General features: G+C 35.0%; 2 protein-coding genes across 2 annotated transcripts; both read left to right on the top strand.

Annotated features, from left to right (window-relative positions):
• The first annotated feature begins 381 nt into the window (after positions 1-381).
• Positions 382-9,730, top strand: LOC104231894 (protein THALLO). The gene is made up of 16 exons (XM_070162625.1): positions 382-673; positions 1,799-1,890; positions 2,026-2,095; positions 2,750-2,886; positions 3,103-3,243; positions 3,334-3,473; positions 4,086-4,173; positions 4,921-5,097; positions 6,475-6,639; positions 6,784-6,858; positions 7,089-7,225; positions 7,334-7,451; positions 8,367-8,617; positions 8,892-8,955; positions 9,056-9,124; positions 9,211-9,730. The coding sequence occupies exons 1-16, from the start codon at positions 559-561 to the stop codon at positions 9,334-9,336; spliced, it is 1,965 nt and encodes a 654-aa protein (XP_070018726.1). The 5' UTR covers positions 382-558; the 3' UTR covers positions 9,337-9,730.
• A 1,310-nt stretch (positions 9,731-11,040) lies between these two features.
• LOC104231886 (exonuclease V, chloroplastic-like) lies at positions 11,041-17,412 on the top strand. The gene is made up of 7 exons (XM_070162587.1): positions 11,041-11,533; positions 13,085-13,189; positions 13,428-13,549; positions 14,653-14,802; positions 14,934-15,087; positions 15,605-15,681; positions 16,553-17,412. Exons 1-7 carry the CDS (start codon positions 11,108-11,110, stop codon positions 16,782-16,784), a joined length of 1,266 nt encoding a protein of 421 aa, XP_070018688.1. The 5' UTR covers positions 11,041-11,107; the 3' UTR covers positions 16,785-17,412.
• Positions 17,413-18,412: the final 1,000 nt, after the last annotated feature.

Raw genomic sequence — 18,412 nt, 5'->3', positions numbered from 1 at the left:
GCAAAATAAAATCTAGACAAAAATATCATAGTTGAAACACAGAAAATTTCAGCATAACATGCTGGATTATGGAACTTCTATCATGTTCTGTTGGAACTCCAGTACATTATAAAATTCTAGCATATTATGGTCGAATCTAATATATAAAAAATTCAAACTGTAATTTTTGGATTTGTAAGGGTAGTTTTGCTTAGGTTTTATTTTTACGTGAAAAATAACTAAATTTCAATTACTTTTGAAATTGTGATTAATTTTTAATTACCAGTTATGAATCAGACTATTGTGATTCTGAAATTTAAAAAGATTTTCCTGGTATTTTTGGTTAATAACTTTTTTAAAAAATTCAACAAATGATATTTCAACTTCTTCCACATTTATTTATTTTTTCTCCTTTACCCTTTGCCTTAAAGAAAGAAAAACCCTCCCGTCGCGGCCTCAACTCCAGTCCCCACCGTTGGCGGCCGTTCTCTTATTATTCGTTTGGTTTTATTCTTGAAAAGGGCTTTAACCTCTTTGGTTTCTTAAACCCTTTGCCTCATTCCTACAGTATTATACATAATGGGAAAGAAAGCAGGAAAGTTCAAGAAGAAGGAAAACAACAACGCTCCAAAAAAAGCAACACGTGATTTTTACAATGAAGATGATGATATGATGAATGATGCTATCGATGCCTGTAAGTTTCCCTGTAAAAAATGTTTTTTTTAAGTGGAAAAACTTCTTTTTGTTAAACCCCAGTTGAATTTTATTTCAGTTTCTAGCTATAAATGGTAAATTTAGCAACATATACAAGAAATAAATATGCTAAAAATGGGGTTTTGAGCGAAAAATATACCTTTTGTTTTACCCAGTTGAAGTGTTTTCTGGGGTTTTTAGTTTTTTAGCTTTATGGCTGAAAAATTTAGAAATAGGTACAATGAAGAATGAAACTAATATGATTATCTTTTGAACTGAAGGTTTTATCTTTGCTATAAGTTTGAAGATCATTTGTGTGCTAGAATTTTCAGCTTTACTGCTTTGTTATTAGCAATAGTTGCTAGAAAGAATGAGAATGACATATCTTTGAGCTCAATATTTAATTTTATCTTGCCCAGTTGAAGTGCATTGAGGGTTTTTGATATTTCCAGTTTTACAGCTCAAAATTTAGCAATTAAATAAACAGATTATAAGAAAAGGAAGCAAATTAGAAATAAAAAGAAAGATGATTTCTTTTTGAGCTGAAAAGTTTTTCTCCCTTAATAGTTGAATTCTCTTCTTTTCCTTTTTCTAGGGTTTTTTATATTAATGATTTGCTCCTAAGATATTAGCTATAAATGCACAACAAAAAGGATGAAAAAAGCATTATTCTGATCTCAAAATTTAATTTGCAGTATGCTGAGTTAAAGTTTGTTAAGGGTTTTGATATTTTCAGTTTTAATGCCTCTACAAGTAGCCAACAGAAAAAAAAAGGAAAAAAATATAAATATTGAAATTAGTAATTGCTTTGATCTGAGAATTTACTGTTTGTTTTGTCTGCTTGATGTTCATAGCAGTAAAAAGTTAGAAAAATAGAAAAAAAAGAATGCAAAGAAATATCATTTCTTTTGAGCCAAATTTTTCCTCTGTTTATGTCCTGTTGAATTTTTATTTGGTTTTTAGGTATAAGAGAAGATAAAAGGTTTATAGTTTATAATTGCTAGTAGTTTGCATTTGTTTGTGTGTTTGCTTTATTTGAATCCACAGGGAGAGAGATAGCATTTCAGAGAAAATGGTTTTTATGCTAAAGATTTTCTATGTTACTAATCTATTTGTTTAAATGTAGTTCATGAACAGAGAGACATGATCCCACTGAATGTTAATGAAGATGATGCAGAGTCAGATGAAGATAACGAGCATCCTGTGTATGATCTTAAGGTGATACGGGTTTTCTTTTCCAACTTTTATCTTCATACTGAAAGTGTATAAACTGTATCAAGTAATCAGATTGCTAATTTGATGTAAGCAAGTCAACTAATTTCTCAAAGTTGGGTAACTATTTCATTTATGTAGGAGGATGAAGATGAGGAGGATGAAGATGACAACCTTGATGATGCTGAACTTACTGGCCTTGGTGCTAAAAGTGTGCAACTAAACTCGAACATGTGACTGCTTTTACCTATTGAAAAGAAATACTTAGCTGAATTGCATATCCTGTTTCTCCCGTTATGATTTTTTTTTCCCTGATATTCCTTCTGAAGGCAGCTTAGAACAGATGATTAGCTTATATTTGTTCTAGGAGTTTCCTGTCCCAAAAAAGAAGAAGCAAAAATAAAGCAGAAGAGAAAAATAACAGCTTGTACTATTTCAACCTCTCAGTAATATTTTGAAAATGCATGCGGGGTGGTGGTGGTGGTGGGAAGAATTATGCAATTCCTATTGTTTGATTAGTGAATTGATGCTAATTAGTTCGGAGATTAAATAATTAATGACGTGTTCGAACTGCGTAAATACTGCACGAAGCTGAGTAGCTCTAACCACTAAGTTATAGTACTATTTCTACTGCAGCTCCTAAATATGAGTTTCTCTGCACTGGGCTGCTACACATAAACGGCAGCTGGAAGATTCTTTCCATTCTCATATATTGACTGAATTGATAAGCTGATTGGTTTCCTTCAAATAATAGTTGTTTTTTCATTTGTTTTGGTTCTCGATCTCTTACTGTTCGCCTCTTTTTTGCATCTTCTGCTTGGGGCAATTTTTTAATATCTAATTTGAGTACCTATTTTTACTTTAGTTGCCAGGACACAGAAATATTTACGAGCTACAATGGGCGGGGTTGAGGATGAAATGCACGATGAAGCTGAAGAGGAGAAAGAAGAAAGGCCACTGTGGGGACGAGGAAAAAATATCTATTATTATCAAGATAAGCAGGTAGGACTTTGCCTAATTATTTGGTTCATTTTTATTTTATTATGACATTATATACGGTATGCTTGGAGAAACCAGTATTTACTGGCGCTAAAAAAAAACAATCTGACGTCTGAGGAATATCCTCTCCTTACCGTTTCAACTGTACCTGTAACATAGTTCTTTGATCATGTTGTCATTTGTGTGCAATACTTGATGTTTGAACATTTTGTTTGTTAGGGTCCCGAGCAAGAGTCGAGTGATGAGGGCCTTATCGCGGAGGAAGAGGCAGAGGTCTTGAGATTGCAGCAGAAGAAAGCTAAATCCTTATCTGCAGAGGATTTTGGTCTTGAAGATGATGAAGAGCAGCTTACATTGGAGGTAAGAAATTCAATTTCTATACAACGTCCATTCGATGATTTGTTTCTATCTTTTGTGGTGGGATGTGCATTCTTATGGATAACATTGCAGGAAATTTTGGCCCAAGGAAAATCTGGAGTAACAGTTTCTGCAGATGGAGAAGCCAAAAATGAAACTGGCACTGCTTACGAGGAAGTGCAGAAGGATTTGAATGCTTTGACGAAAGAAGAGCAAATGGATGTTGTCTATAGGTGAGCTTCTCTGTCCTGCATATGCTGATTTCGTTGTGACATGTTGCTTCTTTTAAGTTTTATTGCTTGTCATTGACAACAACATTATGTTATATCACCAAGCATCATGATAATATCAGTATGGAAAATTTTGGAGGGAGGCACATAGGTTAATAAATTTGAAATAGATATCACTATGATTCTAAACAAATAGAAGAGAAAAAGGCAGGCGATCAATTAAGGTGTCATACTAGCCAGTGTATGCTTAATTTTACTGATAAAGGTTGTGGAAGTTGACAAAGAACAAAAACCCTATGTGTTTCTCAGTTCAGACTTCAGTAATGACAATAATGTTTGAGGACTCATCTCTGCGATGTCCTCAATTTAGCTATTTAAAAAGGGATCAGGTTATATATTTCTTCAGGTTTCAGTAGGAAGTTTTCGATAGTTTGCAGCTCTCCCACTGATCTGCAAGGGGGTGGCGGACTTGAGAATATTGAACACCATACTGAACAAAGCTTACTGATTCTACTGTCATTGGCTAGATGTTATATCATCTCTGGTAGGCAGCAAACATCAACTGTTTGCAGCCTAGATTATGCTTTTGACTCTATGATCTTTTTGTGATTACAGTTCTGCACCTGAATTGGTTGGTTTGCTATCTGAGCTTAGTGAAGCGCTTGAGCAGCTCGATAACAAAGTTAATCCTATACTCAACAAGGTATGTGCACTGTGAAATTCCACTAGCTACAGGTTACTTGGTCTCCTCATTATGCTATACAGACCAGAGACTGCTTGGAAGATACTTGTCTGAGTGCTTCTGGCAAGATTCTATTTTGAGGATTCTATTCTGATTTTGTATTTATTTAAAATTGTAGAAATAAACTTGTTCCTCTTTTGCTACTGTTACTATCTTTTTTATTTTTGTTTCATTTCAAAAAAAATCTGATTATGACTTCATATTCTTATCTTGGAAATAATGATGTCATTGAAATAAGAAAGAAGAGAACTATTCTAACTTGAATCTTTTGTTTTCTAATTTAAATAATGTAAATATGGAATGTAAGTAGGCGAGGGGGTGGATGTAGCCAAGTGGAACAAGGATTGAATTTACATTGTGAAATCTACTGCTACAATCTAGACCTGCTTGGCTGTGGTTCCTTTTGAACACTTTTGGGGGTTTCTTCAGCGATGTAAAACCTCTATAGTTAATAGTTGCATTGGCTCTGATACTGGTATAAAAGCGTTCTGCTGAAAGGATGAAATAATTAAGCTTTAGAAATGATTGGGTGGAGACTTGGAGTAGTGTCAACCAACTAGTATAGTTAAAACAATAAGAGTTGACTCATATAACAATGGTGTAAGCTGTTCTCCTAGTCTGAAAATGAATGCAGCTTTTTGTAAAATAGGTTGATCTTGGAATGATATTGCACGTGTCAGCATTTAACTTCTATTTTTCTCTATTAAGATTAATGGAGAGAATATGATAAAAGGTGGGATGCACTACATTGAGGTGAAGAAGCTACTTCTGCTGTCATATTGCCAAGCTATCACCTTCTATCTTCTTCTCAAATCCGAGGGACAACCAGTGCGTGATCATCCAGTCATTTCACGCCTTGTGGAGATCAAGAATTTGTTGAATAAGGTTACAACTCTTATCTTATGATTCAAACAAAAAAACATGGCCAAGTTACTGCATGCCTGTTTTTGTTCATTCTGTTAATGATGACATTTTGCTGAAATCAATCTCTTGATTATGTGGTCCAGATATGCATAATGATGAGATATGAGTCATATGACTGCTTTATTTCCTCTTAGATGTCTGCTAAGCAAAATGAGCTCACATACACATGTTGACAACATTTGCTTGACCACCTCATATGGTAATATCTGTAGACTTGCAATTTTAAAGATAACTTAAGCTGTTAAAAAAGTAAAAGGTTAATACAAGCTGTAATGAGTGTAATTATTTAGCTCCCGGAGAAAGTTAGAGGCCACTTTATTATCTATTTGATGCTTATGGTTTCAATTTTTTAAAACTTATTCTCGTTCTAGAAGTCTATGCTGAATCTGTCTGTATCTGGGCCATATGGCCCGTATTAGTGTAGTGCAAAAAGTATCCTAGTGCTACTCTGAAGTGCAAAAGGTATCCTAGTGCTTCTCTGAACTTGTTTGTTCATCCACATGACTGCATGTGGATAACCTCCTAAGCTTTCTTTCCTGCCCCTTTTTACCCCCCCCCCCTCCCCCAAGTTTTGCAGCAGCATCCTGTATTATCCTTTTTCCCAAAAATACATTTAGCATTAAATTCCACACGTATGTAACAAGTTTTAAATGTAAAAGAAAATGATAAGCATCTTTCAGTTTCTCTGAAGTTCCATTGATGCCTCTGCAGATTTCAGCTCTAACAAATGGATTAATTTTCTATGGTGCTCTGCTGTTCTACAGAATTATGGAAAGGGAAACCCCTTTTTTTCCTCTTCTGCAGTTCTTTGTAACATTCACTTATTCCTACCAGCCCCGACTGTAAAGTCCTTTCCGTACCCAAGTATCTTTTCTTTTTCTTTCATGTTGGTTTACAAATCTTTAAATTCCTAAATTTACTACTCTTGCATACCTCTTCTTAAGTGAATACCCCATAAAATAGTCTCCAGCATTCTTATTGCTTTATTTGATGAACTAAATCTGTCTGTCTAGCATAGCTTGCTAAACTCATACATGAAATTAGTTAAATATGCGGATTTCCGGTGAAGGGATTCTTTAATTCTTGAATCAAGTTTAGAGTCTTAGAGAATTTGAAATGGAAATGATATGTTAACTGATCGTTACCAAACATATTAAATTTGTCAAATGTGTACCGAATTAACACGCTTAGCTTGCTTAGATGCTAAATGATGTTACCAAATAGTTGCCAAGTCCTCTCCTTGTTCTTCTGATTTATTTGAATCTTGGCTAGCTTCAATGCGCATACCCTGCTCCCCTCTTCCCATCTTTCTAGGTGTTGACGAATTCATTTTTGCAGATGAAAGAACTTGATGGAAATCTTCCTTCTGAACTAGAAGACTTTCTGCTCAAGAATGTTGATAATGTAACTGGTGTAAAGTTGGCGGGAAGTAACTTGGATTCTGAACCTCTCCCCATTAGTCACAGGCCTTCTGTGGCATTAGCTGATGTTCAAAAAACAGAGGTAATTTCCAGTTTGATTCATCTTATTTTGTTGCTCGAGCATCCCATCATCATTTGTTTATTTGGGCTAATTTGATTGAAAACCTTTTGTATTTTTTATTAAGCAACCATGAAAAATTTAGTGTAATTTTTCCCTTCTTTGTAGCCTCATGAAGCTGAGTTGGTGGAGGCAAATGGTTTAAAGAGTCAACAGAAAAACGAATCAAAACGCAAACGTCAGGTAAATGGTGTATGTGTCTAAGCACATCTCTGTTCTGCTTATCAACCATCAGCAGGCGAGTCCACTGTCACTGTTACAATGCAAATGAAATATAACCAGACTAGTACCAATGTCATTGTCTTTTTATTTCTAACAGCTTTTTCATCCATGTTCCTATTTGTCGCAAGACCACCAGACCTCTTCTTCTTTTACCAGTAAGTTCAAATTAGCTAATTAAAGAATTGTGGCAGGATGATCAAGTTGGTATCCAGAGCAGGGAAATGTTAAAAGTGAGAGCTGACCTTGAGGAAAAATGGAAGCAGACAGGTGTAAGTTCCATTTCACGAAAACATGAAAAAGAAAACAAGCGCGTGCGACTACTGAATGGGTATTAATTTGCTTCCCGATATGTTGCTCCATATACGTCTTCTGTTAATCTACATAACTTAATGCAAACATGAAATCACTGATGGGAAGTCCAATGAATTATATGCAGGCAGTTGGCAGCACCTGATGATTTTGATGATGATGCCATGGTTGCTGGAGATGATCCTGAGATACGGAGTTTAAATAAGCTGTCTAGGCTTGTAACTCCTCAAGTAGCGAGACCCAAGGTGTGGATCAGAAATGCTTTAATTTTGTGTTCGTTTTGTTGATTTTCACGTAAATAAATAACCTATTTTGTGTGAGTGTATGCAACTGGATTGAGGTCGATTCTCTGTACTCTTGGAATTTGACAGTCCTTTCAACTTGTGTCTCTGTTTGTGGCTCCCTTTCGCAAAATAGTGGCCCCCTTCTCCTTTATTGGTGATCACTTGACTGTTTTCCCTTATTCCTTCTTGCCTCTCTTGTAGCAATTCCCAGGTGTTTCAAAAAAAAACCCTGTTTGGCCTTGATAATCATAAATGGCCAACTGATTTGTGACGGAGGGAGTATATCTATGCATGTGTTTCATAGAAGTTACATCTTTATGTGTGCTCTTCTTAAGAGTTGAATGAGGTCGCAATATGTTATTTGAGTTATATTCAACTGCATGCAATTGTTAAGTTTTTAATTCTCCTGTGTGCTTATCAGGGTGAAGGCAACTATGTTTCTACTGTTCTCTAGCTGTGGCAATTAGGATTAATTGGAAACCCTTCATGTTTGACACATATTGTGTTAAATTGCCTTTCTCTTCGAGTTAAAATTGAATAATTGTGATATACCCTTTCACAAATATCATAGAAATACAGTGTGGTAGACCGGGAGTAGTATTATTGTGCAAGCAGTTTTTACTGACAATATTCAGGTAGCTGCCTGCTAAATTGGCTTTGGTGATCTGCACTTCTTCTCCTTTCATGTTTCCTTGGTATTATTTTTATATATTTAGATGTGTGTTTGTTTGTGTATTTTGCTTTTGTTAAAGTAGATGTGTGCTATAATCATTTTTCCTTGCATGGAATGTTTTTTGAGCATTCAAAGTTCTTTAGTATGTCTTATGTGACTTAACCTAACTAGATGTTTTATAACAACTTTTGTTCCTTTGAAAGGTAATTTCTGGTGATGATGATTTACCAAAGCGAGACGACATTGGAGAACGGAGAAGAAAGCATGAACTGAGAGTTCTAGCCGGAGCCGGTGTTGAACCTTCTGATGATGTTGAAGATGAGCCCGGTAACCATGCAAGTGATGATGTTGCTAGTTCTGACGATGGTGAAATGGACTCAGATTTGGAATTCTATAAAGCAGTGGAAAAGCAACATTCAGCTAAGCTTGCTGCTAAAGAAAAGATGTATTCCAGGTTAGACTCGTATTGTTTAAGATTTTTAAAAGCAAGCTCATTCCACCTGCTAACTACTTTCATTTGAAAGATTTTTAGGATACCCCATCGATATGGATTATTATGTATTTTCCTTCTAAGTCGCGCATCTTTTTTTGATAAGATCCTCCAGCATTTGTTTCTCTAGCTCAATGGCATCCTTTGCTTGGCTATTTTTTCATTAGTGCATAACCTGGAAACAGACATGCATTTGTTCACTTTGATTCACTTAATTCACCATAATTTGCCACTGTAGAGCCCCAGTTATTTCGTCGACAACAGAAACGCTTGTGGATGGGAAGCGCCAGATAAATTACCAGGTATGACATACTAGCTTTGTTACCAGTTGCACTCATCACCTACATTTTTTTTCTTTTCTTTTTGGTAGTTTCACTAAAGTCGGTTTTCTGTTATTTCTAGATGGAGAAGAACAGGGGACTTACTCGTCATCGTAACAAGCTAACTAAAAATCCAAGGAAGAAGTACAGAGTAAGTGGCTAAAGCAGAATGCTTGTGCGTGAGCTAAATTCCTGATATAACAATGTTGACAAAAATTCTGTCCGTCTCTCTCTCAGGGAAAACATGAGAAGCAGCAGAAACGTAGGAAAGGACAAGTTCGCGATATCAAGACGCCAAGTGGTCCTTATGGTGGAGAAACTACAGGAATTAATGCTGCTAGTAGGCGCAGTATCAGATTATAGGAATGAGTTCTTGGCTTCTTTCTACACCTGGAGTATAGGTGAAGGCATTCTCTTTGCACCGAGGCCTTTGGTTTTACATTTACATGACGTGTGGGTTAACGTACGTCACAGAGATTCGAACCCTTCTGCAGACGAAAGCCTATGATTTTAAGTGGAGAAGGGTAGAGGGGTCGGCCCATTATCCACCAGACTTCCAAACCAATCTCTGATGGCCTATATATTTTTCAGTTTTCAAAAAAGACTATTTTTTTTTCTGCAAGCGTTTTTGTTGTGGTTAAAAGTGGTTTTTTTTTTCTTCCTTCCAATTTTTCTCCCCTGGAAAAGGGAGTGGAAAGGGATGTATAAGATGAATTTGAAGTGCTTATGTTTCTTATTTAAGCTTTTTAATTGTTTATTTCGTGCTGGTCTCAGCTTACATAAAATTGTGATGGTTAGCTTTACATTTTACATAAAGGGTGTGTTTGGTATGAAGAAAAACATTTTTCGGAAAATTTGTTGTCATAACGGGTGTGTTTGGTACAATGGAAAATGTTTTCCGTGGAAAATATTTTCCAAGAAAATGTTTTCTTGAAAAACAAGTAGTAACCTTATTCATTTTCCGGTGTTTGGGTTTGAAGAAAAACATTTTTCGGAAAATTTGTTGTCATAACGGGTGTGTTTGGTACAATGGAAAATGTTTTCCGTGGAAAATATTTTCCAAGAAAATGTTTTCTTGAAAAACAAGTAGTAACCTTATTCATTTTCCGGTGTTTGGTACGCAAATTAAGGAAAATGACTTCTCAAGAGTATTCATAAATAATTTAGATATAATAATAAAGCCATAAACTTTCAAACCAACAATTTTTTGAACCCACAAATTTCATAAACTTTCGAATTGCTAAGTGGAATTTCGAACCCGTAAACTTTATAATTTTAAACCTGTAAACTTCCAAACATATAAACCTCCGAACTCATAATTTTGAAACTTTTAAAATTTTTAACCTTTAAATCGATAAATAAAAAAACATAAATTTAAATTACAAAAAAAAAGTTAAAAAAATGTTTTTTTGTGCGGGGTGGGGGTGGGGGGTGGGGGGGGGAGTGGGTGGTGTAGAAAAACGGAAAAACAGAAATTTGAAATTGCAAAAAAGAAAAAAAAATTAAGGTAAAAAAATATTTTTTTTGGCATGAGGGGTGGGGTGGAGTAGTAGTAGGGTGGGTGGTAACAGAAAAACTTTTTTTTTTTTGGGAGAGAGGGGGTGGGTTGGTGAGGGTGTGGAAGGTTGAGAAGGAGTTTAGGAAAATATTTTTCCTTCTCTTGATAAGGAAAATGAGTTCATAAGGAAAATGTTTTCCAAAACATTTAAGCCAACCAAACATGAGAAAATTAAAAAACTTCGTACCAAACACACCCGTTGGAATTATTATTAAATTTTGTGATCCTATGCGGTCTGTATATTATACCTTAATCTCTGCAACCAATCTGCCTCGCCATTTTCTCTTCTTACGTTTTTAAAAATACAAATTATTTCTCACTAAAAATACTTTTTTTAAAAAGCGCTTTTCAAAAAAAAAAATACCAAGCTTATTCTACAAGCTTGGCAAAACATGATATTACTATTCGGGATTTAACAAAAAGAGAGAAAGTAAAAAAAAAAAAAACGGTTAAGTAGTACTCCATTCTTTTTAAATTTAAAATTTAGTTGACCGACTTTCATAAAAACAAGTACTGAATATATTAATTCCAAAAACATGGCTCCGATCCCGTATTCCTGGCGTTCCTAACGGTCACATGCCACGACTCGGTACCAACTCGTCCAAAATGACCGAGTCACAATCACCGAGTCACTTCCCTCCTCCTGAAGAAGAAGAACCAACACAAAACCAGAACACACCATTTCACGTTCCAGTAGAGATCATCAGCGACGAAGAAATGGCGCTAATCGAAGCTGCCTTCGCCGCCACGCGCGCTCTGGTGTCATCTCCACCACGCGCTTCTTCATCGGCTCATTTCCGTGAAAACGTCAGGTCGATTAAGTCAATTACTCTGTTATCAAAACGGAGTATTTCGAGTTGTTCGCAGAGTGATCCGTTTGTGATCGATGTAGAAGATTCTGGAAGGTTAACAAGTAGCCAGAAGAGGAACAGAGTTGTTGATTCGTTGTTGCATCGGTTTCGGAGGAAGAGAGGCTTGTCTGTTACTGATATTACTGCCACAGTATGAATTTTCATTTGTTTTTTTTAATACAATTTGGTTTAGTTTTGTTACAATTTGATGTCATTTTGATGTTGAATTTTGAAAAATCTGTAGTTCTGCTAATGTTTCCTCATCCATTGTTAAGTGGAAAGCGGAATTCAGAATTTCAGCCTGTTTTGTTGCTTTGTACATAATGGTGTTTATCATTATTGGTCGGTCTTACTAGATACCAAGTTTAAGATAGTAATTTGACTTTTACATTATAATTGCATGATAGAGAAATATTAAAGTAATTTGAAAAGTTAATTTGGTAGAGATATTATCACATAAAATTTTAATTTTGAACAGTTCAAGGAATTGAATTTTTCAAAGTTGTGACTGTTTATATAGAAATGAAATTGTGTTAAACATCTTCGGTCGTCCCAAAAAGGTTAGATAAGTTGTGACACGAAGAGTGTTCTTTTAATCAGTTTGCTTTAGTTGTGCTACAATTCAACGGCTTTGATGTTGTAGTTTGACAAAAGCTGTGGTCTTGCTGATGTTTCATTATTTGAGTGCTATTCAATAGTTTGCTATAAGAAAATATCACACCAAATTTTCTAACTTGACTTGTGCAATGAATGAATTATTGAAGCTGTGAAAGTTGTATCGAAATCAAATGGTGCCAAAAAATTTGTGACGTCCTAGAGTAAAAGGAGTGTCAGATAAGTTGGGGGTAAATAGAGTATTTTCTTTTGATCTTTTATTTGGGTTCTTTTCTTGTGATCTTTGGGTAGATAAATATAGGTTGGACATGTTATTTGAATTGTTCCGCAGACAGACTTGAGTATTGAGATGGACCAGGGTGAAGTGACATTACTCATCTGTTTTTTTTTTTTTTTTTTTTAAGTTCTAGGATTTAGTATGATGTTTAGTGCAAAAGATCTGCGTCATTTGAGAATCACTTGGATTTTACATGAGATTGCAAGAATTTTGAATCTAGGTCAGGTCATTTGCACATATATTGCATCGACACGATGCTTTTTCATGGTGACCATTCCGGAATATGTTGGAATTCATTGACCATATGATTCTGGATTTTAATATTCTTCCACTAATAGGAAGGACAGCTGGGCCATTCGTCTCAAATTCAAATTTTCTTTGTGTTCAGTAACAATTTTGATTTTGTTGTTCTTTTGGTCTCAAGAAGCAGATTAGTGTTGTTGAGTGCTAACCAATATGAGTTGCAAGACTTCATAGAAAACAATGATTTAGGCCTTGTATGGCTGAAACTTGTATTACTAATATCTTTTCCTTTGATTTCTCATGCTGTCATTGTGGATCAGTCTGGTTGGTAAGATATGTTACTAGGATAGAACTGCTCAATAATTTTATCTGCTGTGGCATTTTTATTTGAGAAATTTGGCTAGTGTAAAGGAAGTACTTGTTTGAGCCTTTCTGGTGTGAACGTGTTATGCATTGGTTCTGTTATATATTTGTAAGTCATTGTGCTATGTGGGGGCAGATAGTTTTAATCCCTAAAACATGAAGTGTATTGATTACTAGTCCTCATTATCACAAGTCTGCCTTCAGGAATGGTGTGAAAAAAAGATGGAGTATTCTCTTCTCGGTGGCAAGCCCGAAAAGACCAAAGCTATGAAAGCTGGTAGCATTCGTCATGAAGCACTCGAAGAAGAGGTATTCCTTATATATGTTTGAGTGATTAAGGCAGACACACTTTGATATGACAGATATTTTATACTATCCTGTATGTCAGTTTACTGAGAGGATATTACAGAGATAATATCAAGAGTTGTGCAAATACGAACGTATTTATCAGTGCTTACCGTTTTTGTTTTCAAAGTGATTCTTTAGTATATTCTTGTGTTTTAGTTATTGCTCATTCTTACCTTTCCATGATTTTGAGTGTATGCAGGTGATCAAAAGGGTAAAAGTTCATGTTACGTCAGCTGAAGATGTGTGGGCATTGAAGTTCTTGAATTTCATAGTTGGCGCAAACCAACTATTATTTGATGGATTAACACGTGAATTGCCTTTGTAAGTCTCTTTTTAAACTTTTTGTTTGTTCATAATAATTTTTTAATTCCTATAAGTATGACTAGTTGATAATAGTGTTCCACATCAAGAATTTATTTTAAACTAATGATCTTATTTATTTGTGTGTATCTATAAGCATTTAAAAAAGAAAAAGCAGGTCTATATACTTAAGTGTCATATACAGACTTTGTGATCCACTAATGAAAAAGGCCTTGACCCTTTAACATCACATCTGTAACATTTCATCAACTTAAAATTTTTACCTACCAACTAGATTAGTTTGGCGTTATTGCAGACCTAAAATAAATAGATAAATAAGTCTCATATCTAACAGTTTAAACTTTTAGATGAGGTGATCACGCAATTTAACATTATGTCATAGTATGCAAAGGTCTATATGCAAGACTCACTTCTACTCATTTTCAAGAAGAATTTTCACGTGCTTGACCCAAGAAAAAGAGTCAAGCAGTCCCTACGGCACAGCTTATTATAAAAAATAAAAAAAAACTAAATGTGTCTCCTTTTTAATAGTTTAAGCTTTTAGATCAAATAGTTACACCATATAACAGTTGTAATTGGGTTGATAGAAAGATTGCTTCAACGTTATGCAGATAAAATTGCTGAACTCATCTTTAACTGCATGGTTTAGATTAGGGACCCACACGCTGTGGATTTCGTTATTTATTTTCTCTTTAGACTGTAGACCTGGGAAAATAGAGAGTATCAATATATGTTTCACTGGATATTTACATTTCCATTTATTCTTGTCCAGTTGTTATACAAACTATATAAGTTAATGCCCATATGAAGTATCTGTCTTTGTCCCTACACGTCGACACCTGTTGACACCATGACCCTATAGGTGTATGTCCTTGCATGCAGTTGTGCATGCACGCAATTCCTTGATGTCCGTCCAAAGGCACTTGTTACTGAATGCATAATCTCACAATAATTCACCTCAAACTTTATCTTTGCACATGACATATAGGATTTTCCTCTTTAACAAGTTCAGTAATTCCTGCATAGTAGGAAAGAAAATTATGAAATATCCTTTATTATATTCATCCTTAAGAGCTTCTGGGCTAATTCATTTGGTTCATCAGAGTAGGTTTTGCTGAAGGTGTTTGGATGGTGGGAATTATTGATGAGATACGAATGCCGAAAGGAGAAAGTGATACATACCCAATGTTAGTCGACACAAAAACACGAGTAAGAGCTAGCCTTCCTGGTGAACCGCAACGGAGGAATGGAAGGTATAGCTTTGCACTTAATGTTGAAAGCTGTCTGATGAGAAGGAGATATGCAACGGAATGAAATTTTCTTATTATTGAAATGTGCTTATGTGTACAAAATCTAATGAACTTGGTGATCCCTTTTTTGGCAGGCTTCAATTAATGTGCTACAAGCATCTGTGGGACAGCTTAGTGGCTGATGAATTCCCCTCCAGACAGTTTTTTGATTTCTTCTCTCTGAATCCGTATCAGATTTTATCCGCTGAAATCAGAGAGAATACTGCTAAATGTGGATTCCCTGCAGAGGTATTACCCAAAGACACTAACTTTTTCAGGATAAAAGTTTATAGTTTCTAATTGTTATGAAAAAGAACAGGAGAAATGGGTACATAATTTGATGTTGCAGGATCTTGAGCCAAGTACCTGAATAAGTTTTCTCATGCCCGTAGAAGATCATGTGCAGGAAGCAGACAACTTTTTTGGTGTCTAGACCAACTCTAAACAATCACTTTCAAGGCACTAAACTTGAGTTCTCTTAAAATTTTACTTCGCCATTTCTCAAAATTTTCTCTTTCTGAGAAGCCGCTTCTCGTGATGATTAATTATACCTGGATAAAAAAATGCCAACTTTACTTCGGCGGAAAAGGACTAAAGGATGTGGTTCAGCAGCTTTTACATCGCATCCCAATGGGTGCCTAGTTTACTTAAAAAAGTGTAGCCAGCTTAGTTTTCCTGCTATGGAAATCGTACTGATGTTTTAGCCTTTGGAAATATTTTGTTGATAGCTTGTTTTTTTTCATCTTACTCTTTGGTGTCAATGCAGACTCTCACCGATATGTTGAGGTACCTTCGCAATACTTGGAACATGCTTCCACCAGCACATGAGCAACTACTGTTGAGGTGGATTGAAATTTCATATAGTATGCTGATGTTTCACAATTTTCAGATGGTAGAAATAGAGATTTTTCAAGCATCACTGTTTTTTTTTGGATCAACTTCATGAAAATGAATGCATATGCTGCATTCTGGTGTTTCCAACTTTTTCTACCACTATATCCGTGTCGATGTTGCTTTTATTTCTGTTATTGACTTCTTTCTCTGTTTCTCTCGTTTGGCTAGTGAGATGTCTGAAGTTGACCTTCAGAATCATCACCTAAAAACTCCAAATTAAAAAGAGTTTCTTCATCTTTTTAGTTGCTTTCTATGTTCTTTTGTTATAAACATGAAGCCCAGCATGAACTGAATTTTTTTATGGAGGAGATATCAAGGTTGGACTCTCATGAAGAAGTGATCTAAGAGTTGATTATTCGATGACTCTCTAATTTTTTTACCTCTGGAGATAGTCCTCATGTTTCTATGCTTTCACCCAGTTTTCCTATATTTTTCTCTATATTTTCAATTTATACGTTTTTCCTGATTTCTTTAGTTTCATTAATCAATTTTTATAATCAGACAGTTTCATCAGAGGCGGAGCCAGGATTTTAAGTTAGTGGGTTCGGGATTCTAATCCATAAAGTTACTGGATTCTACATTTGATAAATTGATACATATTTAATGAATTTTTTCAGACAAATACAAGGTTTGAACCAAAATTACTGGGTTCAGCCGAACCCGCATCGGACACTCTGGCTCCGCCCCTGAGTTTCATTAGTCAGATTTAATATCCAAACCAAACAGGCTCAAGAAAGTTCATTTGCTGAAGCGTCATCTCATGCATTAGTATAGACCCTTTTATATATTAGAAACTAAATTGTGGATTCTTTCTCTGCAGATATGAATTACAAGAAGATCAATCATTGCTTGGTGAAGATCAGTTTGAGTATGATCTTAACTGGGTAAAGGGCCAAATAAAGTCTTCTTTAGAGGTTTGGCGAGGAGAAAGAGAAGCCAGTTACACCCCCGAAGAGGAGCGCTGGAAATGCAGATCTTGCAAGTTTGCTTCTGAATGTCCAGCCAGCAATTGTGGCTCCCAAGAAGGAAGGACACTGAATGCTAACAGCTAAGTTTTGCAAGATAAGTTTCCAACTAGATCCTTAATAAATTGAGAATATGTTCTGCGCACTGATAGTGTAAAGGAATTTTACACTACCAGATTAAATTGACCGATATAACATGTGACTCACCATATCAAGCCGGATAGGTAACATGGAGAATATTACTATGCTGTAACTAGTTAAATTGCATTGATAGTGTAAAAATTCTTTACACTATCGGTGAATAGAATTTAAAGTCTAAACAAATTCGGGTACACAATTGTGTTCAAAGAAGCTAGCAGTTTTTAATACTCCTAGCTGTAGGTAGATGCTGAATCTGAAAATTCATTGTTGTACCAATTCTTGTTTTTCGCATTGCAAGTTTATTCGTTTTTCTTGTAATTATTATTGAGCCTGAACTTGTCCCTTCAGAGACATCCGATAAAATTGCTGAGCCTGAACTCGGTTTCGTTTTGTAATGTCAAAGGTATTGAGATGACAACTGTGTTTGATATACGCAGGACTGTTGATGAAGCAGCCAATTCTTAATTTAATGTATTAGTCATTTGGTTTACTATCTAGTTATGCGCAGATATATAATGTAGTGATTGTTTATGTAGTGAATATTAATACAAAAATTATTTACAGTGAATTATAAGAGAGATTGTTATGGGGGTGAATAATAATACATGGGTTGTTGTATACAACAACATACCCGGTATTATCCTACACCGTGGGATTTGGGGAGGGTAATGTGTACCCAAATCTTATCCCTACCTCGTTGAGGTCATGGATTGTTGTATAGGGATTGATTAATTTATTATGCATGAATTATAGTGCAAGAATTGTTATATAGTAAATAACAATCAATTTATTGCTAATACAAGCTGTGGCGGAGCTACAACATGTAGATAGGTTAATCTTTTTTATTTATGTATATGTTGAATTCCTTTGACTTTTTTCGGTTTACTTCTTTATATATGGACCTCATAATGAAAAAGTTAGCTCTGCCATTGAATATAAGTCATGTGCTTTATACTTTGATCACTCTTAGCGAAAAAGCTGGCTAAGCCACTGATCACATCTTATCACGCAGAAGATAACATAAAATTAAGTATAAGTTAAGTTAAATTAAGTATAAGTTATATTGCTGGAAAAAAGTATAAGTTATATTGGAATTAGTAGTACATTGTTTGTTTTAGGTATTAAATTTTGAATAATTTATGTAGAGCATTATTCTCCTAATAATTTATGCGGAGTTCAATATCGAAAATAGACACCATACTATCATTTACATATACTCCCTCCATTCACTTTTACTTGTCAAGTATTCTAAAAATAGATTTTTACTTTTACTTGTCACTTTTAGCATATCAAGAGAAGACAATTTCTTTTTTCTGTTATACCCACAATATTAATTACTCTTTTCAAATTATTTTCTCAAATTTATTAAAAATATACATCAATTAATATGGGTATCAAGGTAAATTATGCATCTCATTTATTATTTCTTAACAACTTGTTTGGATGGTTGTTACCTATTGTATTTGTATCGTATTGTTACTTTAAATGCAGTGTTTGTATTGATTGTTACTTAAATTTTATTGTATCGTACTGTTAAATCCATCGTTACGTTACGATGAAATGTGCCACTTAAT

This window comes from Nicotiana sylvestris, chromosome 11 (genome assembly GCF_000393655.2).
Source record: "Nicotiana sylvestris chromosome 11, ASM39365v2, whole genome shotgun sequence".
Taxonomy (NCBI): Eukaryota; Viridiplantae; Streptophyta; class Magnoliopsida; order Solanales; family Solanaceae; genus Nicotiana; species Nicotiana sylvestris.
Note: the sequence above shows the minus strand (reverse complement) of the source record. Positions and strands in the feature narration are given on the sequence as shown.